General features: G+C 40.4%; 2 protein-coding genes across 2 annotated transcripts in view; both read right to left on the reverse strand.

The window, feature by feature from the left end:
* Window positions 1-12,237, reverse strand: part of prmt3 (protein arginine methyltransferase 3) — a 65,810-nt gene extending 53,573 nt beyond the window's left edge. Inside the window, exons 1-9 of the mRNA XM_028577953.1 lie at window positions 12,112-12,237; window positions 11,724-11,865; window positions 10,683-10,765; window positions 10,539-10,588; window positions 10,220-10,325; window positions 8,092-8,251; window positions 7,416-7,557; window positions 5,242-5,307; window positions 3,374-3,495 (exon numbers count right to left, since the gene is read on the reverse strand). Of these exons, the coding sequence (XP_028433754.1) occupies window positions 3,374-3,495; window positions 5,242-5,307; window positions 7,416-7,557; window positions 8,092-8,251; window positions 10,220-10,325; window positions 10,539-10,588; window positions 10,683-10,765; window positions 11,724-11,865; window positions 12,112-12,142 (902 nt within the window). The 5' untranslated portion in view covers window positions 12,143-12,237. The remainder of the gene's footprint in view (window positions 1-3,373; window positions 3,496-5,241; window positions 5,308-7,415; window positions 7,558-8,091; window positions 8,252-10,219; window positions 10,326-10,538; window positions 10,589-10,682; window positions 10,766-11,723; window positions 11,866-12,111) is intronic.
* Window positions 12,238-14,335: 2,098 nt separating this feature from the next.
* On the reverse strand, window positions 14,336-20,994 carry htatip2 (HIV-1 Tat interactive protein 2). Its single transcript, XM_028579536.1, has 7 exons — window positions 20,601-20,994; window positions 19,729-19,918; window positions 19,528-19,635; window positions 17,544-17,681; window positions 17,314-17,375; window positions 15,618-15,857; window positions 14,336-14,637 (listed from the first exon to the last, which is right to left on the reverse strand). Exons 1-6 carry the CDS (start codon window positions 20,723-20,725, stop codon window positions 15,641-15,643), a joined length of 840 nt encoding a protein of 279 aa, XP_028435337.1. The 5' UTR covers window positions 20,726-20,994; the 3' UTR covers window positions 14,336-14,637; window positions 15,618-15,640.
* Window positions 20,995-22,050: the final 1,056 nt, after the last annotated feature.

A 22,050-nucleotide genomic window follows, 5' to 3' on the forward strand; every position in this document is an offset into this window, starting at 1 on the left:
GTAGTTTTGCTGTGGTGCACATTCAAAAAGGTGGATACTACAAATCCCAATTATGGCAACTAAATTATGTCATAATATAGGAGAATGAATGTGTTGGCCACTTAATTTATAAATATTTTTGTATCCCCATTGAAGAAATTACAATTTAAGTTAGAAATCACTACACACACCACCACCCCCACACACACACATGCTCAAGAGCACTTTGGCAGTGCCCAGGAGGTGAACTGGCATCTCTCCAGCTACCAATCCACACTCCGTACTTTGAACCAGCGACTCCGGTTCCCAACCCAACTCCCTACAGACTTGGCAGTGGCACAACACAATACTGATGTATTATCATCTTATAAAGTTGATATGGTGAACACACCACAGTCACCTATTTAGACATAGAACAGACACAGAGCAACATCAGCATTTATTTGGATTCGTGCTTCAGCTCACTCGCCGATTTTAAGTTAAATATTCACTCTGCTTTGGGCTCTGGTTTGGTCTCTACCAGCTGTTTGTCAACTTTGTCTGTCTGCCATTTGGTGCTGGACAGTATAGTGGTTTTAGCAGAGCTTTTTCACAGAAAACTGCTGTATACTGTGAGTGGGAATGAGGTTGATGAGAGAGGTGAGAGTAAACCAAAACAGCTGATGGGAACTGCAGCGTTGGATGGTGAATCTGTCGGTTCATCACGAGAGCGACCCCTTTCACATTACACGTAGTCATTCGACCCCTTGTTAATATAAAAACAGGGATTAGTGTAGCTTTAAGCCTCATTGATCCTTTAAGTCACTGAAGCTTAAGTAACTAAAGTCTTCTGACAGAAACATCACAGTCACATTAACTACGTACAAACTTCAGAAAATGGAGGACGTATTATATATATATATATATATATATATATATATATATATATATATATATATATATATATATATATATATATCCACACTGTGCAGCAAGCAATTTCCATACAGCTTTGAGCAAATTGTCTAGTACATTATATTTCCAGTCTTTCCTGAGCCGTGTAGTGAGTGTGAAAGGGGGAAAACTGTAACTGGGCCTGCAGAGGTGTCAGGCTCAGGTAGGGACTGTAAGATCAGTGCTGCTGTTTAAATGATCCTTCCTTTCAGACCGGCCGGTCTGGGTATCAATCTCTGTGAATATTCCATTATCATGACAGCTAATGTTACCGAGGACAGAACAATTACTCACAGCGGCCCAGAGTGCATTTCTGTGGCAGCGATCCTTATCTTGAACTGTCTCTCCCATCTCTGCTGCTCTGCAACCGCCACTATCACCTCCTCCCAGGATCCAACACCCCCCCACCCTCACCCACATCCACCCCACCTCCTACACCTTTCACGAGAGGGAAACACTGTAATCTCATTATTGGGGTAATTTAGAGGACAATGTCAGGACTCTGGGGAGAGAGTCAGCATCTGTGTGGCTTTGAGGCGTGTGTGTGTGTGTGTGTGTGTGTGTGTGTGTGTGTGTGTGTGTGTGTGTGTGTGAGAGAGTGAGAGAGGGGTGTAAATATTTGTTTTCTGATGGTGAATCTATCCTTTGTCATACAAATTCATTTTTTGCCTCTTTAGGCATTTGTGTTAAAATAAATTTCCAATATTGTTTTTTGATAACACATATATATATATATATATATATATATATATATATATATATATATATATGTCAAATATATTTCATATACAGTACTTTTATTTTGTTGCTTCTTTCAGGACTTGTAAATAAAGAACAAAAAACAATAAAGAAAAATGAAATTTGTTTCCAATATTACCTTCGTTTTCTAAAATTACTTAACAGGAATCTTTACATGAATCAAAATAACAAATGAACTAAACAATTAACTAAAAAAAAAATAAAAAAAAACATTTTAAGTTTTATGTTACTCATGTTTTTGGGATAATGAACGACACAAACTTCCATACTGAATGTTTGACCATTTGCCAGATTGTCCTACATTACATGTATTCATAATGCGTATTACTGTCTGATCAGCATTCTATTATTGGCTGATAAATATCCAAACTGATTACTTTACAATTAAAAGTTGAATTTCACTCATCTAATTTTTTTTCCCACTTTGTTGTCACAATTCAAAGCATTCTATTGGATAATCCATCAATTCCAGCCAGTAGAAAAAAAAAAAAAAAAAAAAAAAAAAAACGTATTAAGACATTATCCATTAAGGAAGTGACTGTGAAGGAAGGAAGTCACATCTAGCTTTTCATTTAAACTTCGGCAACGGAGTGGAGACAGGAGATGGATGCTCCTGCCCAACCAACAGGAGCCACTTTAATTACAATCCTGATATTAACACCGAGAGGAAATGGCCATCCATACACAGAGAAACAAGAGCCTTAAAAATCACAACCCTAGCGAACAGTAGGAATATAACATAAAGGAACCAAGTACACAAGTCTGTGTATGTTTCTGTATGTACAGTATGTGTGCGTGTGTGTACATGTTGTGTGAGTGTGTAGGATGGGGGGTTACACGTCTTTCTTTAGCTGAATCTTCACCGCTGGCGAACCTGCGACGCAGCCTGCATGCCAACACACACTCCAACAGCGAGTCAGTGGGCTGTAAAATTAAAACATCCTTTTCCTTCAGCAAACCCCGTTGTTTTGCTTATACGACACTCTCTTACATAACGGTAATAATAGCAGTCATAATGGCCCCTGATTCAAAAATGCATTTTAGAGGCAGGGGTGTGATGGAGGAAGTGGTTGCAGGTAGATGTAGGGAAAGTGGAGGCTCTGGTGGTGGTAGATGACTCCACTGTGGAGAACCAGCTGCTGGAAAACTGGAAACACACAGCACCTGAAATTGGTCTGAGGACTGTATTAAAAAGGTACCAACAGGGGGTCATTAACATGTGCGCGTGCGAGCATGTGTGTGTGTGTGTGTGTGTGTGTGTGTGTGTGTGTGTGTGTGTGTGTGTGTGTGTGTGTGTGTGTGTGTGTGTGTGTGTGAGTCTGAAGGCCTCGGACGGTAGCTACTCTACTGCAGAGGAGAAGAAGAGGTGAGGGGTGAATGAGTCCGACCGCAGGTGTAAATTATGTGCGTTATGGCCACGCGACTGACAGCAGCTCTATTGAAGTCAACCAGCTGCAACAAATAAAAGGTTGCTGGAGGTCACACAGACCTCTACTCCCACAATCCTCTGCTGCACCCAAAGGGAAGACCCGTAAAACTCTCAACTCCGGCTAGCACGACTCAAAGACGAGTTGCAGTTGAGTTTTAAATTTCACATTTTTCATTGCTGCGAGCACCATAAATGAAATTCCATATATATCTGAGGAACAGGTTTTGGAAAACAAGTGACTGACTGTAGTGTGTGTGTATGTGTGTGAATCACCTGACTATGTCCATGGCCTGATAGATGATTTCTGATTGGTCGACTGCTATGACCTTCTTGGCCCCAGCTCTGGCAGCAAACATGGACAGTATGCCAGTCCCACAGCCCACATCAAGCACCACCTGCGTGATGGGAGGGGAAAGGGGGGGGAGGTGGGACAAGTGCAAGAAATGACAAGTGGAAAAAAGTTAATTTGAATATTATTTCAGGTAGCATCATTAGCATGAAATAAAACTGTTGGCTGTAGACGTTGTGGTGTGAACGTGGCTGCTGGTCAGATTCTTGTCCGGTAAAACATCTTCCACAGTTTTTGTTTTTTTGTCACCTAAACTTTTGTTAGCAATTTACAAGTGGCTAACAATTAATGGGAAAATAGCTTTTGACCGAAGTTCATAAGATTTAAGAACTTATCTGGTTGCGGGTCTTGCACAACTTGACAGTTTTTATATTTTTAGGAAGAGGTAGGAACACTGCTATGCAGAAAACAAATGTATGTTTATACCTACAGCATACTGCATATGCTTTATAAATCTATCCAAGCATAACATTTCAGCCGATTGTACTAACATCTGGACATCAGGTCATCCAAATCAAAGGTCTGAATGTGTATGCATGCTGTCCTCAGCACCTTTACTGATTAAACAGCTCCCTCAAGTACATTTTTCCAACAAAACAAACCCTTCTATTTTAGGTTCCCATAGGTTACAGTTAATTTGTTCGTCTTCGCCCCCGACTGGTGTTTAATGGCCGAGGCACAGCTGCAGTGACTATACACGTCTCTATATGTAACACTGGGTTTATATGGGTCTCTATTTAAGGCTTTAACCTCCCTGAACGCATCCCGCTGCCTTTATGGGTTCACAGAGGGTCGCCAAAACACTGCTGACACTACACAACTCCTCATGCCTTTCTCCATATTTCTGTACTGCTCTCCCCCTCTCTTTACAGTACTGTAACAAGAATGTCCTGTTTTGTTCTCAATCTAGTTCCTGTAGAAGGTGACACTTCCCTTTCGCCCGAACGTTTCGCCTGTGACAGGGAAAATGTGCGTTCCCATCAACAAAACCTGCCTCCCTCCTCTACAGCCTCATCCCAGCACTAACCAGCAGCCGCCCATATAATGGATGGTCATGATACAGGCCACTGCTTCCAGCAACTAACGGCAATGGTAAAGAGACAGGGTGGGGGCGAGTTGGAAGGGTTTTTGGGAGGGAGAGGGTGGGGGTGGGGGCTGTTATGGGTTTGGTGGTGGATTGCATGTGTCTGTTATCAGCACTCTGCAGTTGACATTCAAGACGCTAATAAAGTCACACTGTGTTTTAAATCAGACACCATCACCTTACTAATGCCTTTCCTGCAAAAGGCACACGCCTATTTCTGTTAATGGGCTTGGCTGCACATTACATCAGCTACTAGGGGTGGGGGAAAAAATTGATACAGCATAGTATCGCAATATTTTCCATGGCAATGCTGTATCGATATACAGACTCCAAGATCTTTTAGTATATATGTGTTGGTCAGTTTGTCTGCTTGACAGTCCCATTTTGCAGCAATAAAATTGAAGTGAGATGAACAAACCGAGAAATGTATCTTTTTAGATAAAACAGATGTTGACAAAGTTTTCTTTTGGGGACATAATTTGAAATTGGGAAAAATTTGAAGTTGGAAAAAAGGTAAAAAATTGCAATATATTGCAGAATATTGCAATATCTTTAAAATCGCAATAATATTGTATCGTGACATAAGTATCGTGATGATATCGTATCGTGAGGCCTCTGGTGATTCCCACCCCTATCAGCTACCCTGCGCATACTGTATACATACCATAATAAACATAATATCTGTTTGCATTGGTTCAGCCGGCTCACCTTGTCTCTGAACACTTCGGGGTTGCGGTACATGAAGTCACGGTAACTCTCCGTGCGCACTTTATCCTGTGGAGAGAATATTCAAAAATGAAGACGATACACGCAGAAACCAACTTTTCTTGAGTAAAAAAAAAAAAAAAAAAAAAAAAAAAAAAAAAAAAGAGTTAAAAGAGAGAAAAGAATATAACACCTTTTTTCCAGTTCTACAACTGCTTGCATTAGGATGCTTATGTTGTGAAGTTTAATTCAACATGGGCCTTATCAGCCCCCTTGGGAAAAAAAAATCTCAGAGCACGGCATGTAAAGCTTTTTCTACACCGGTGCAGATAACAGCAGATCAAAACAGACTGCAAGGGATTCTTGGAAATTCCAGGGCAAATCTATGGGATAAATACAAGTGGGAGGGATCCTGAAATTTCTAGTGAAGGCCAGGTCAGGACTCGCTAATTAACCTGCCAATCAAATCTGCCCACAAACCCCAGCAACTCCTCTCTGGAGGAAAAGCTACAGAATTGATTAAAATAACAGAAACATGCCTTAGTGCAAGATACCTTAGAATTGAGGAGGTTGTATTCGATAGTTAACTCTTGGAAGATATTTACAATTTAAAAAAATCATTAGTAATGGGACTATGATAACCAAGACTCATTCACTGTTCATTGTACTCAGCTAGAACAGTCAAATAAGCTCTGATATCAACTATTACCACTGTGGCGGCTGTGGCTCAGTGGTAGAGAGGTTGCCAGCCAATCGGAAGGTTGGTGGTTCGATCCTTGGCCCTGCAGTCCCATGTCGAAGTGTCCTTGGGCAAGACACTGAACCCTGAGTTGCCCACGATGCTGCGCAGTGTAAATGCGTGTGAATGATTATCTGATGAGCAGGTGGCACCTTGTACGGCAGCCTCGGCCACAGTGTATGAATGTGGTACTACATGGTTCCTGTACTATGTTAAAGCGCTTTGAGTAGTCGTTGAGACTAGAAAAGCGCTATACAAGAACAGCCCATTTACATATTACATTGCCTTAAAAGACCATGAAAACACAAAAAATCATAACAAAAAATACTGTAGAAAAATATCAAACATCAGTTAAACTTACGGTCGAATGATTTGGGGAAAACATTTAATTTCTATCTTTTTTACCAACACTGCAGCGGAAAATTAAATATTGTTATTAAATAAGGTGTGGGTATTGTTTCTTTTTAGATAAATCTAAACCTGTCCATTAGGATAATGTTGGGTAAAATAAAGGCTGTAATTGCAGATTGAAAAATGAGTCCCAGCTTCCTGTTCAGCCACCCCGATGGCACACCAAAACTTCCCACAAAATCTCAAAAGGTGAGCTTAAAAGCAAACAAAGTGAGGCCGGTTTACATTGAAAAGATTCTCACCTCCTTCATGTCACACTGATTGGCCAGTGTCCATGTTTTATTAATCAGTGACAAATTAAAAGTGGATTCATTTCATACGGTAGTGACTTACGTCTAACTCACGTCATACTCAGAAATCACGACGCCCTCTTCTCTCACACACACACACACACATACAGTACATAGAGTGCGTCATAGGTGATGCACTTCACAGCGACTTGTGAAAGATTTGACCACATTCTACCGCAAAGCCCCCCCATCACGTGTTCTCTGCTTTCCTGAGGCTCTGGTGGAGTTTACAGCCTGACGCACACACACGACGCAAAACTTAACAGCGCTTTGCACCAATCAGGACAGCGAACAGGAATATGTCTAAGCACTGCGGTAAGTAGAACAGGAAGGGAGGAGACAGAGCTGACAACCCCCCCAACCCCCCACCCTGCCCAGCACCGCTTGCGGACACTTTCAGGTTTCAGCATTTGAGCAGCGTAAAACTGTATATCCACGTTGCGAGCATCCCCCATGCAGCAGCACTGCTGGTGTCTCACATGAGAACGCTGCACTTATTGCTGATTTATCACTTTTGAGAAAATGTCTTGTCCTCAGTATCAATGTGTGCATAAAGACGATCATTTTTCATTTACATGCTACATGGAAATCTCTCAGCCAAGACGTACGCTGATGAACCCACATTTGCGCCTGGGGGAGTGACTCATAAGACTGTAATGAGACCTGCAGGCCTGGTCAGAGAGAGAGAGAGTGTGTGTGTGTGTGTGTGTGTGTGTTTTTTTTTGCACAATTCAGACCTTCAGCATCTCCTCGTGGATGCTATAATGGCCGTATGAGCTGAAGTAGGCCTCGTCCTCGTCCTCCCGGAGCTCGGCCACAGCGCCCGTGTTACCAGATCTGCCGGTTTCTGCGTTCAGCACCAAGCCCTGGGCCAGCAGCCTGAAAGAACACCGGAGAGAACTGCGGTTAACTTCTAATATTAGGACATGGGACAAAAGCACCAACCAGAAAGCAGAAAGCACACACACAACCTTCATGCAGGACGTAGCAGTAAATGGAGAAGATGGGAGGCATTAATCTTTCTAACTCTCTTCCAACCCCCCCCCCTCCATCCCAACCTCACTCTTTCTGTAATTTTCCCTTTTTGACTCCCCCCCCCCCCCTTCCTCACTTTAACCTCCATGCTGCAGTGGAATTTTCCCATTGCTTTTTATCTTTCCCCTTCCTCCAAACTTCTTCCACAAGGTACTCTAGTTGGTGTTTCTACAATACTGGGTTCACTGTGTCCCCCTGCTGGCCCCAGGGGGGTAGTGCAACCGCAAAGCAACACACCGAGTATGTACTGCAAGCTCTCGAGAACATGGAAAGAAATCAAATCTACCCAAGATTAACATGAAATAAACGTATAGACAACCACATCACATTTAGCGGTTATTAATAAAGAAAAAATGGAAATGCATAAACGTCACTGACTTGAGTTTGTGCAGGTCATCCATGGCTCTGGCCAGGGCCTCCTCTGAGTTTCGGGCTCTCTCCTCAGCGGCCCGTGCCCTCTGCTGCAGTGCATCGTGGGACTCTGTCCCAGACGACGGGCACATCGACAGGCTTGACCCCTCACAGAGCTCCTCAGGGTCTGCGAGAAACACAGAGGGGAAGACAAACGGAGATGTAAAATATATAGGCTCAACACAGTGACTAACACAGGTTAAAAATGCAAAAAAGAAAATCAAATAAAAAATAGTGCACATTGTATATATTTTGTGTATTTATGCCCTGCATGTTTTCTGTTGCATTTTAAACGGCTACACAAAACGTTTTCCTTGAAGGAACAATGAAGTGAAGTAAAGTGGATGTGATGATTTCCAGGTCATATCTAAAAAAAATAATCTGCCTAAATTCAGATTTTCAGACCTTCCAGTGTTTTTAAAATCCTTATAAAAAAATAACTCTATGAAAGAAATGGTTGTTGCTTTTGTTTGGAGTGCTTGTTTGATTCCTGCCAAGATTTGGCAAAACATGAAATTATGTTATAGCCACACATTTTCATCAGCTACAAATGGAGCAAAAGCTCAAATATCATCAGAGAGCAAGGGCTTCTTTGTGGAGCTGCCATTTTGCACCGTCATTCAACAAACATACAGGGAGAAAATGCACTGCAGAGGAGGCACAGAGGACTGAAACAGGTAGGTCACTCCTGCATTTTCTCAACTGGAATATTACATTACATGTCATTTACCCAAAGAGACTTACAATTGCTATATGTCAGAGCACGCTTCAGGAGCAACTAGGGGTTAAGTGTCTTGCTCAGGGACACATTGGTTGATTTATCGCAGTGGGAATCGAACCCAGGTCTCCCACACCAAAGGCATGTCTCATATCCACTGCGCCATCACCACCCAATGACCCAGAATAAATCGGTCACACTCCACTCCACTAATGCTCTCTGCACCTACATGCAAAACTAAATCCTGCTCCTTCTCTAATGGCTTTTAAAAAGGATTCTGGGAAACGTATAACTGACTGTAGGTAAGTTAAAAAAGGCTACACCAGAAAAATGACAAAAGATTTACAACAAAATTCCATAACAAATGATTTTGTGAACTATACTAAATATTATATGAGGATGTACAACAGTTGATCGGACAACAAGACTGAACAGCAATCGGAACTAGTTGTTCTGCCTCGTTAAACATCATATACACCGTGAATGCCTTCCGGGAGAAAGTGTGCGTCCTCATCCCGAATTCCCACAATTCAGCACCTCTCGCCCCTATCTATGGCGACAGGGTTTTCTCCCTGCCTCCAAGTGTGCCCATTTGGAACAAATATTAACGCTTATGCCTTAATATTGTTTGGATGACACTTTAAATAAACCAGTTTATTTGAAGCGTACTGAACCCTTTACACCTCTCTCCTCTGGACCACGGCTGAGACCCGGGACAAACAAGTACCAACAAATATCAGCCGGCTAAATGGGAGTGTGTGAGTTTGTGTTTGTGAGTGACTTACAAGCCAGTTCCATGAGGGGCTTTTAAAATCTAAAAACTTATCCAACAACTATGTACTGAATAATTTGAAGGGCTTCCATAACGTTGCTATTCAACTTCTAAAATCAACATTTGAATGCTTTTCATTTACTTTTTTTGCATGTCTATTAAACCTGGTATTTCTGCACTGTTGCAGATTAAGCTACACTAATATTATTAGTATTATACCATTTGTAGAAACAGATTCCAATGGTGGCTGCGGAAGATTGTTTCCAACTCGTGTGATCCAAACATTTCCTCTCGTAGCATAATGTTTCTATAAGCCTAAAAGGTGCGATTGTTATTTTGTCATTATTTTATGCCCCAATTGGATCAGCCTGCTGCCTAAATGTATTTATGTTGATAAAACTGACGAGTTACATATTGAAAGTTGATCTAATAAAAAAGGCTAACTCATTTAATCCGATGAATCACTTTATTCAAAGCGAGCATTGCCGAGGAATTCTTATTTTTTAGGGTGATGATAGACATACAATGTTACTCAAACTGCCGTCAGTTACTTGAAAATTCAAAAACTAAAATCTGTGGGATGAAGCTTGAAGGAGTTGCTGTACCTGTCTGCAGCAGGGGGTCGTCCTGTAGGACTGGTCGCAGGTAGTCTTCGCCCTCCCAGGGTAAGGGAGCGTCTGGCAGCACCGTCAGACAGGATGCAACACATTTCTATAAACAAAGATATCAGATCATAAAAATATCCATCAATCCGATTGCACTTTTTATAAGTCGTACTGCATTTACGTAACTGTCAGTGGATTTGTTTTGGAGGAAATATTGACAATCCCGATGAACACAAAGGTATGAACAAAAAATGTAAACAGAGAAATGTAACAATATAGTGTAACTGTTAAATCCCATCTCATTACAGACAGTACTTACTGTTGACCGTATGTAGTTGATCATCTTTATGTAACCGTAGTCGTCTAAATCTAATAAAAAAAAAAAAAAAAGGTGCGCCATTTCAACATAACTCAATAATCCTCTGGTTCTTAAGGGATGCAGAGAGCATCTGGGTCTACTTACTGTGTTTCCTTATCAAGTCTACAAGGTTGACCTGGTGCTCAGCCGTGCAGTGCTGCAGGGTGGCAGGCACAGAGCTCAGCAACCTGAAAACCAAAGTTACTAATTAGGCAGGGAAATCGGTTTCATTAAAATGTATAAGCTTACACATAGTCATCTCTCAAAACCAAAACCAGTTTTATTGCTTTGTTCTCCTCATCACCTACAAAGCCCCCCTCCTAACTCACTGACCTCCTGAACCAACATACTCCTACCCGCACACGCCATCCTCCTCACCCGGTCCCAGCACCGGACCAGGGGGGGACAGGGCCTTCCCCATTAGTGCCCCCCTCACTCTGGAACTCTCTTCTCAAACACCTCAGACATTCTCCCTCAGTCCCCTCTTTCAAAACCACACTCAAAACCCACCTTTTTGCTTTGACTGGTTCTGTTAATGTTGTTTTTACTAGGGCTGTGCTCGATTGAAGAAATTCTTAGTCGACTAACACTCATTCAATTGTATCGACTAATCGATTAGTTGATTTAATCGACAGATCTGTAAATCTGAGTTTCTCCGCAAAGAGTCATGCAAAAGCACCACTTTAATTCTTGTGTTTACCAGAGATGTGCTCGTACGTTTCTTGGAAAGAAGTTATTCAGCATGAAAAAAAGCATCAAACATGACTAATCGACTAAAGAAATCTAAGTTGACTAAGACCAAAACAACCGATTAGTCGACTAATCGACTAAGAGGGAGCAGCCCTAGTTTTTACCATGTAAAATGCCTTGTAAAATATACTGGATGATAACATTTTATGAATTTAAAACGCTTGGTTCTGGAGTTTGGATTTCCAATTATTATTGTACCTGTTCATGTCACAGTCCCGTGGGTTTGTAAGCAAGGATGAAAACATCTGTGCAGACTGACTTACCCAAAATAATCGAAATCTTCTTGACTGGTTTTGAGCTTCCAAATAGAAACACCCAGCGAGAGTGAAGAGACACTGTTCGGATTATTTGTGTTCCGATAACTGGCTACTAAGTAAACATGCAAAGTCATCTCACCTGTCACAGAACAGACAGGTAACGGTAACTGGCTGACTGTCCTCCTCGTCCTCCTCCTCCATCCACTGCGCTTCATCATTATCAATGTCTTCATCATCACCGTCAGAGAGCTCGGGCATCTCGTCAGCCACTCCATCACCGTCTGTCAAAGTGGAGCCCTTATTATAGCTGTATGTACACACTCACTTCGGCAGTGTCGATGTAGCTTAAGCTAATAACATTGCTCAGACACATTAGCATCAACGTTACAGCGGGGCAAAAAAGGCTGCTAACGCACCGTGTGACGCAACAAAAGACAAAGTTCATTAACTATATACGTAATGGAAATTGTCGCTAGCCAAAATAAGCACACAGCTACAGTTTGGGGGGGTTTAAATGTGCTACTTACCACACTCACGTGGGTCTGTGTACTCTGCCATGATGTCGCCTTGGTTTCAGCAGCAGTCAGTGGACTTCCTGATGACGTTTGGTGACGTAAAGAAGTCAGAAGAGGCCCTTCCAGATGAACACCACAAGATGTCGCCAAAGTTTATGTTATGACGCAGCGGATCTTCAGGTGACAAATGATGACACCTCCAGATCAACAGGTTTTTATTATCACCTATTAAAGATCTTCCACTCTATTCAGTTTCCACCCACAGTCATCTAACCTCTACCACCAACACAATGCTTACTTTTACCATTATTATTCATAATATTAATTATAATTTGAGAATGCTGGTTCTATAAATGTAGCCTTATCTGCTTACAGGTAAACAATAACTCTGGGGATGTTCTTTTCTTTTCAAGGTGCTCAAATACGTTGTTGTTTTGATGAAACACCATCGGCATCTTAGTAATTATTTATTATAATAATAATAATAATACATTTTATTTAATGGTGCCTTTAATGGCACTCAATGTCATCTTAGATCACATAGGATCAGTAATCAAACATGCAATAAGCAACAGAGCATAGGTCAGCAATGAGGTAAAATCGGTTTAAAATAAGATGCAGTTGTTGCAGTTAAATAAAGATTTATTTATTTACTTATTTATTTATCTTAAACCCATAAACGATATAAAATAGCCTACATTTTCTGGAGAAGAATGAGTCCATGTCATGTATTTAGAGTCCAGTGAATGTAACCACATTTAGTCACAAGGCGGTGCTGCTGGATCAAGGAAAGAAAAGGCGATCGTATTTGAATATCAGATCTCAAACACAAATTCAAAGTGCTTCACAGAGCAATGAAATACATCAAAACACAAGAATAGGGAAATAAAATTCAGTAAAGTGGAAGAAATAAGTTAAAATAAAATAAAATAGAGATAAAGTCTAGGGACACAAGTTGATTATTGTATTATCTGGTCTGTCTACCTTCAATACACATTTACTCCATCTGTATTTGTTTTGTTTTATTTATTTTGAACAATCAACATACTATAAAAGACGAAAAGAAAAACTAATCTGATAAAAACACAAAATGAAAACAAAATCACATATCAATCCAAATCCATCAAAAAAGAAAACAAAGGATGAGCTCGAGAAGGAGAGAAGGAGCAGGCAGAAGCATAATGCTTATAAAGTCCTGCCCCTACTACTATTAATAGATATGCATATACAGCAAACAAAAGTTGTAAGTCATACAATAATCCAATACCTTAATCAACATACAACTATACACTGTATACATTCCCATTCATATATTCAGGTATGAATATATTGGTCAAGTATTGTTTTCTTGAATCTTTCATATTTTTGAACGGTTTAATATTATGGCTCCGTTTGATTTAATTGTTTACAATCCACAAAGTCACCCCACAAACTGGAATACACATACTTTAAACAGTAGTTCGTAGGCGCCTGGGTAGCTCACCTGGTGGAGCGCGCGCCCATGTACAGAGGCCACACAAAAACAAAATCCTAAAAGAGTAGTTTGTACAAGAGGTTGTTGAATATGAACACACATGCTGGTTGTTATTGTTATTCTGGATATTTGACATTGCATGCTAGCACATGCAATATTTGAACTTGGTTCCAAGATGATTTGTCTTAAAAGAAAACAAATTCACCAAGAAAAGTAAGATCATAGGTTCAAATTCATGATGAAATCAAACTGGCTGTATAGCAGTTAACACCTTAAATTCATAACTTCTAGGATCACAATTTAGTTTTAGAGACGTGTAGACAAAATTACTAACCAAACCCTAATTCACCAATTTTATTCAAAAATGTTGCATTGCTGGAATCCCATTAAAAATTCATATCTTCAATGGATTGCATTGTATCTGCATGTTACAGATACTGTTAAATCCAAAATGAACAAACACTGTTACTTACCTGTAATATAACATAGGTAGACAATAGGTATTGTCAATGTGTGCAATGTATGCCGTACTGATGTAGTATAGCACAGATATAGACACCAGATATTAATATGCATAGTCATTATGGAAACATTTTCCTTGCCCTGCCTAGGGACTGCAGATGTAAATTAGCCTAAGGCTAACTCTGGTACGATGCATCAAATGGCAACATTTATGTTAAAAATTGTACATGGTCCCTAACAAATAAAATGAATAAATCAATCAATCAATCAATCAATCAATCAATCAATCACACACACACGCACAGTTAAATATTTATAATATTTTAATGAAAAGTTTAAAGACATCCAATATTTTAATCTGGTGTAAAATAAATTCAAGCATTTACTTTAAGGCAGTCTCCAAGCACAAATGTGCACATCAAAAAGTCTGGCAACAGTTCCCTGATGAAAATATAATAATTTTAAGACCCAAGAAATGAAACCCAAATATAATTTTAAGATTAAGTAATGTGAAAATCCTTTGACATCATGAGGATGATGATAATGAGGATGTAAGTAGTGTTTGCAGTATGTAGTCCTCTCTGTATATCTGTTGAAATGACCTGAAAAGAAAAGAAAAAAAGTTTGGGGACAGGTCACACAGAAAGTCACAGTCAAATTCAATTAAGCCAATTCTTTGAACTGTCAAAGTCCAAAGAATCGGCTTAACTTTGCACAGGTACAGCTTTAGAGCATAAGGAATATGGCTCAATCAGTTTTGCGTTTCATTTGGAGAGTCCATTCTATAAATCTTTACCACAGCCGTAAGTGGGCTGTGTCAAAACATGAAGGAATCTAAGATCTAAGTAATTCAACAGTGCACACTGCCATTTAAGTCTCTTTTACGTTTACAGGACTAGGGCATTACCATTATGGAGACAAAAAACAAACTTCTGCTTCCATAAAAAAGTTAATACTGTGCAGCCACCCATTTGTGTGATGCACTACCCCACCAGTGTCCTGTGTCAAAGTGTAAATGGATTGACGTTCATAGTCGTCAGATTGGAGTAGAGTCCAACATGGGTCAGTCCCATGTCAGGAAACATTGCTTGATCATGAGTTATCAGTATAAATGGGGAATAGGTTTCTAACTAGGGTTGCACGATATTGACAAAATGTGATATTGAGATATTCATTTTGATGTTTTTAAACATATGTAAAATCACAAAAGTTATGGGAAAACGCATAAAAATAAGTTTCATAATTGTGATTGGACTGGTTCAACATGGATAAATAAATATCGACCATGTCTACAGAACAGGACATGTTTTACTGGTTGTAAAATAAATAAACAGGACAACTTTTCTTTCACTTCTCTGATTTTTTCCATTTTGTTGTCTCTATCTATTTCTTCATTTACATGGTCACTCTGTTGATATATGCCCACACGTCACATGGTACGCTCCACAGGGTTTGTCACGTAGTGGACCAGTGTGCTGACAAAATATTGCATACTTATTGCGACACTTTCTATATAATATTGCGCAACTTGATATCGCGATAACGATATTGAGTCGATATATCTTGCACCCCTATTTCTAACCTCAGTTTGTTTCCTGCCCTCTCTTATGTCCCTGCACTCTCTCCCAGACTGGCGATGGCTTTGTTCTCCAGGATCTCCGTCTTCTGGTCAGGTTGAAGCAGAGTGTTTGCCACCATCGCTTTCGCCACCGCTTGGATTGAGATGGCCATGGACGTGGAAGACACAGCAGAAAGAGCACTGAAGAATTTCCTGGCGATCCACTCCGCCGGCCGACTCTCCTGCCTATCTACCAACAAAACCCTGTTGGAGAAAAACACAGAAGGTATTGATGATTTAGAGATTGGATTGGGTTGAGGTATTTGATGGTGAACAACCACTTAATACAGCACATTTGACAAGAATTATTTTTTTTCCTCCACTGGGGTAATTAACAACATTGATTCTCAACATGTCACTTCAAACAAAAGTCGCATGGTGCCTTGTTTACTGGACGGAGTTGTGGTAACCTGTCAGAACTGCCAAATTAGCAGCAGGGGAGTCTCAATCTCAATCCCAGTCCATGAAACATTAGTAAAGCGTAATGTTTATTACTTCTTATACTGCACTGTCAATTTTATTCTTGTCTTTTAATGTTTTAATTTGTTTTTTAATCGTTTTCTAACTACTCTTTAATGTTTTATGTAAAGCACTTTGAATTGCCCTGTTGCTGAAATGTGCTATACAAATAAAGCTGCATTGCCTTCTTCGAGAGTTGATATCGACTAATGCCGACCATACACTAAGACTTTCTAAAGGATTAAAGTCTGATAATCCACACATCTAAAAAGTCAGTTTTTTAGTCACATACTATAAGATTTTGCAAAGACTGGGGATCACTTGAAAATAATAATAATAATAATAATAATAATAATAATAATAATAATAATAATAATAATAATAAATTGAATTTATATAGCACTTTTCACAAACTCAGAGTCGCTTTACAGGGCAGTTAGAAAATAAAAACAATGGAAAACAAAACAAATTTCAGGCACAGATGAAAAGGGGGGGGGGGGGGCTACGGATAGGCAGAGGTGAAGAGATGGGTCTTGAGGCGGGACCTGAAGATGGTGAGGGACTCCGAGGTGCGGATCTCTAGGGGAAGGGAGTTCCAGAGCATGCTCTGGAGAAGGCTCTGTCCCCAAAATTGCGGAGGTTGGACTTGTGGATGCAGAGGAGACCGGCTGAGGTGGATCTGAGGGCCCGTGGGGGTTGGTACAGGGGAGAGGAGGTCAGTGAGGTATGAGGGGGCCAGATGGTGGAGGGCTTTGTAGGTGAGGACCAGGATTTTGTAGATGATCCGGTGGGAGATAGGAAGCCAGTGGAGTTGTTTTAGGACTGGAGTGATGAAAAGTCGTCGTTCCTATCAGCATGATGAACTACAAGCAGCTATCAGATGTAATTATCCCTCTCCACATTCCCACAATCCATTGCATTTTGTGTGTTTAGATAATGTCACACGTCTAACAAAGCTTACTGCAGTTCAGTTGGAAGAGGACGCATATTTTCAGGCACATCTGTGCAAATATTTGGTATTGGTCAAGTTGACAAGATGCGGTTTAACAGTTTCGCTATAAGACAACACTTCTGTACATCATGTATTCATGTTTGTATTTTTTTGTTTGGGAATATTTTTACTTTTTTTTTTACTTGTCTCATTTGGTGAATTGGAAGTCGCATAAAATGACTGAATTGAGTAAATAGATAGATCTCTCACCCCGGTCTGTAAATGGCATATCTGTCAAAACTCAGCGCCTCAATCTCTGCTTCCACTTGTCCCTAGGAGAAAAAACATTTCATGTTGATCTTTCAGCGATTGCCCAATGTTATTGTTCAATGATATACACAATGGTATACAGTACTTCAGATTAAAAAAAAAAAAAAAAAAAAAAAAACAATACTTCAGTATGTGGCATGCAGTAGAGGGAGAAAATAAAATATCGATACCTTGACTTTGAGGTAGAGGAAGTTGCTGTCTTTATCAGCTCCTCTGGAGGACTCCAGGTGGAACTGGGTGCTGCCTCCTGCTTTGGCCAGCTCTGCTGATTTTAGAACATAGTCGTGATCAACGCGGATGAATCCTTCCTGAAATAACAGAGAGAAGAAAGAGAAGATTTATTTTGAATGCATTTGACACTGACATGTGTCTGCCAAAGAATTAAAGGTCCCATGGCATGAACATTTCACTTTATGAGGTTTTTTAACATTAATATGAGTTCCCCCAGCCTGCCTATAGTCCCCCAGTGGCTAGAAATGGTGATAGGTGTAAACCAAGCCCTGCCATAGAAATTGCAGAATGCTAAACATGTTTGAGTTCATTTATAAACAGCAACACTATTACATAGTTGGTCACTATGAAATGTCCTGCTCTGGACATGTGTCTTGGTCACAACCAGTGTTTGGAATAACGCCGTTTAAAAGAACGGCGTTATGTAACGACATTATTTTTTCAGTAACGGTGTAATCTAACTAATTACTTTTCCCTGTCGTTACAACGCCGTTAACGTTACTGGACATTAAATGCGGTGCGTTACTATGCATTGATTGAATAAATTGTGAGGAGGTGGGTTAATAACGAGGTAAGCGATTATGATTGGCTAAGGCAGAGTCATGTTTCATGGTAGCCAATCAGAGCCAGTGTTTTTACACACGGCAGCACACACGCAAGCTAAACAGAGATTCGATGAAGCAGCAGAGATGGCGAGTCAGGACCAATTCGATGAAAAGTTAGCATTTTCAAGGTGGAGATAAAAGCACTACTTCAAATTCATTGTGGTCAAAGGCAAGAACGTGCATGTTATGTGTACATTATGTCCAGGAGTGAAGACTTTGTCGACATCCGTTGTAAGCAACTCTAATTTAATGAAGCATCTCACAACGACACGCATCTACAAAGCTAGTGGCCAAAACACCGATACCTCCCCCACAGATGATAGCTCGCCATCCTCTAGCAAAGAAGGACTCGGAGCAAAGTCCTCCAAGCAGCAAAAGCTAGATCTTTCTGCCTCACAACAAAAACCTATGACACAGGCTGAAGTCAACCGTATGATAGGCAGGTATGTTGTTAAAAGTAGGCCTATGTGTGTCATATAAGTTTATAAGGAGCAACTTTAGTAACGCAGTAACGGAAATAGTTACTTTCCCTGGTAACGAGTTACTTTTATTATAGAGTAATTCAGTTACTAACTCAATTACTTTTTGGAACAAGTAGTGAGTAACTATAACCAATTAGTTTTTTAAAGTAACGTTCCCAACACTGGTCACAGTGAAAAAAAAAAAAGCTTATTTAAACAGAATCTCTATAAAAAACAATCCATGTGTTAATGTGAATATACTGTATATACATATCTACAAATTTAAATGGGATCCCTATAAAAAAAAAATATTTAAAAGGTGCTCTATGCGATGTTGGGTGACGTTACTTCTTGTTGAAGTATTGTCAAACAAAACGGAGGCTAGCTTGCCCCTCCCTCCTCCTCCTCATCCCGTCCCCTCCCTTCCATGTTTCCTGAAACAGTCATGAACGCACATTGTGGAAGTAGCCTACGTGCTAACGCTGCTGCGGTGATGGCTCAACCAGCTCCTTCTTGTCGGTTATTGGCTGGAAGACTGTTTGTTATGTTTTGTGGTGCAGGTTGGCGCAGTTTGTTTTTGTTGGTGTTTGTGGAGCCTGAGCTGTCTACAGAGACCGCGTTTTTTTACAGTGTGTTCAGGGGACAGGCAGCTAGCAGATAGTGAGGAGATGTTTGCTGTATGTGACGAAAAATGTTGTAGCCTAAAAAACGCGTGACATCGCTTAGAGCACCTTTAAGAGTACAGTACAGATACTGTATACTATATTTTGGTAATTGTGTGCTACAATACCCACAGTAAAATTGTAATCAATTCAACAGTGAAGTATCCACATATGGATTTATACAGTTTAACTTACAGTCCCTGCTTTCGCTTTGGTTGTTCCCAGGCAGCAGTAGCCAACATCATGGCCTCGGAAGGCTGCAGCATAATCGCCGAGCTTCTCAAAGTCCACCACCTCTTGTACCTGGAGGTATAAAAGACATAACAATGTCACTATCGACATGTTGAATCTCAGGTAATGGGAATTGTCAACTGAGTAGAGAATTAACCCCCTGACCAGGTTTGCATATGCTTTGTCCTCAAAGGTGAGCTGTCTCCTTCCGATGAGAGTAATCTTGGAGAAGATGTTGCGCCTCAGCAGCTCTTGAAGCAACATCTTGCCCGTTTCCCCAGAGGCACCAAGGATGAAACAGCTTTTATTTTGCTGCTGGAAGTTTTCCTCCAGAGTCTTTATGTCCTCGGCCATGCTGTGTGCCAAAAAAGAAATTGACTGTTGGTAAACACAGGAAGGTTTTGCAGGCAATGTGCAAATGTGAAATATGCTGTGCAAACACGGTTTACTATTTTGGCATAAGGCATGTTTTTACATACTCATTTCGGCATAAATAGGAAATTCAGACTGCTATTATCATGATAAGTAGTGCCATCTCCAGACAGGACGCTAGCACGGTGTTAGGACAGAGGGAAATTGACAGCAATGTTTCGACACTGGTAGTTGACAGTAATCGAGTGTACTAATTGTTAAAAAACTAGTATGTAGTGGATGAAATTCATGACGAATTTATGAGAGAGTGCATAAAATTCCACATCCAGTCGTAGTTTTGTTTTAGAACATATAAGTAGCTATGTATTTAAAAAAGAAAGGTAACTTTAAATGCCCGTTTGGTTTGACGTTCGCTCTTTGATTACCCACGAGGACCCAGGGACTAACGTTACGTTCTTAGGTTAAGTCAATCTTTGCCTCTCTCGGACGTTAACAGTGGTGTTCTACAGATATAGGACTATTGTAGCCAACATTAAGCATTAAACATGACCTATAGTTGCATTTAGCTAACATTACGCGACATGTAATTGGTGTTGAGTCGCTTGTAACGTTATGTGTCACGTTTAGCTTGCAGAAAAGCTAGGGAGACAACCGCTGTTCATTACCTGGTGTATTTAACCGGATCAGGGTCGTTGAAATAATTCAAAACCGCTGCAATGACACAAATTAGGACAGTTAAGAGCCCGGTCGCATTTCCTAGGGTGGTGACCAGTTGTTGCATAAGAGACATTGCTAATGTTAAACACCCATCGTAACAACGATTAAATTGCTGGATCACTTCCTGGTTGCTTCATCTTTACAGAGGGTGCTCTTTTTGTATTGAGCTTCGGTGATAGGCTGAGGAAACTATCGTCACCGTCAACGACAGACCATAGACTGTCAATGCGACAGACAGACGGCACAGGTTCACAGCAGTACTGGGTTAATGTTTGGTATGATATGATAGTAGGCTTAAATCAAAAGAAAGGAAGAGACGCTTGAACTTGCTAATTTTTCACCATACACAACGCTTTATGAACAGCGCATGCGCACTTGAAAGAATCCTACAATATTCTGTGGGCTATTAATATTTCTCCCACTCTAGTTTCTATATCGTGGCCCATTACAGCATTATTAGTGTCAAGCTGTTGTATTTGGTGTTACCCCGTTGTGAAGTTAACTGTAATCTAATTTATTAGATGTTTCATACTCACTATCATTATCTCCCAATATGCACATCTTTTTCTTTAAAGGAATCTGTTACACACATTTATTTAAAGTGGGGTTCAATGTGTGTATGAACATTACAGGACATGTTGCAACTTTGTGTGTGTATAAACATCATTTACATTTATTAAACTATCACCATGCCCTTAGACAGACTGTTTTAATGCTGAAATATAAAGCCCAACCCCCTTCTTACACAGATTAAATTAACTCTACACCATCTCCATTCCTCTTAAAGCAGATGGAGATTCAAACCGAAAAGAAAACGATGAGCCTCAATTTACATTAACAGTTTTTCTCAATGTTTACACTCTATCACTGGTTCTTGAGACACAATGACCACAACCTGTAACTCATGTACCACCCCCCCTGAACTTATTAAAATTCAAAAAATACAAGCACATTCACTGCTTTGCACTCAGATTGCAGTTCTAAACCACACTTTTTTCAAAACGCTACACACAGTTCTCTACATTTCGCCCAGTTTTCATAAAATAAAATCTCTTGTGCCCACATTGAAAAGCACACACATTTTTTTTCTATTAGCAATCAGAGCTTTAGCAATAAAAGGGCATCAGGTGTGCTTCTCTGTTTTTGGAGCAATGGATGGCAACAAAGGAGAGGTTGCTGTGGCTCGGAGGTAGAATGGTCGCCCCTCAACCACAAAATTGGTAGTTAAGTTCCAGGCTCCTCCGGCCCCATGTCAGTGTCCCTGAGCAGGACAATGAACCACAAGTTCCTCCACGGCTTCTGTATGTATAGCTGTCCAATGCTCCTAATACTAATCCTTGAATTTCATTGCATGTGACGAATAGGAATACAGTTTTGTTTTTGTTTGAGAGAGGCATA

Source organism: Perca flavescens, chromosome 1, assembly GCF_004354835.1.
Source record: "Perca flavescens isolate YP-PL-M2 chromosome 1, PFLA_1.0, whole genome shotgun sequence".
Classification (NCBI taxonomy): Eukaryota; Metazoa; Chordata; class Actinopteri; order Perciformes; family Percidae; genus Perca; species Perca flavescens.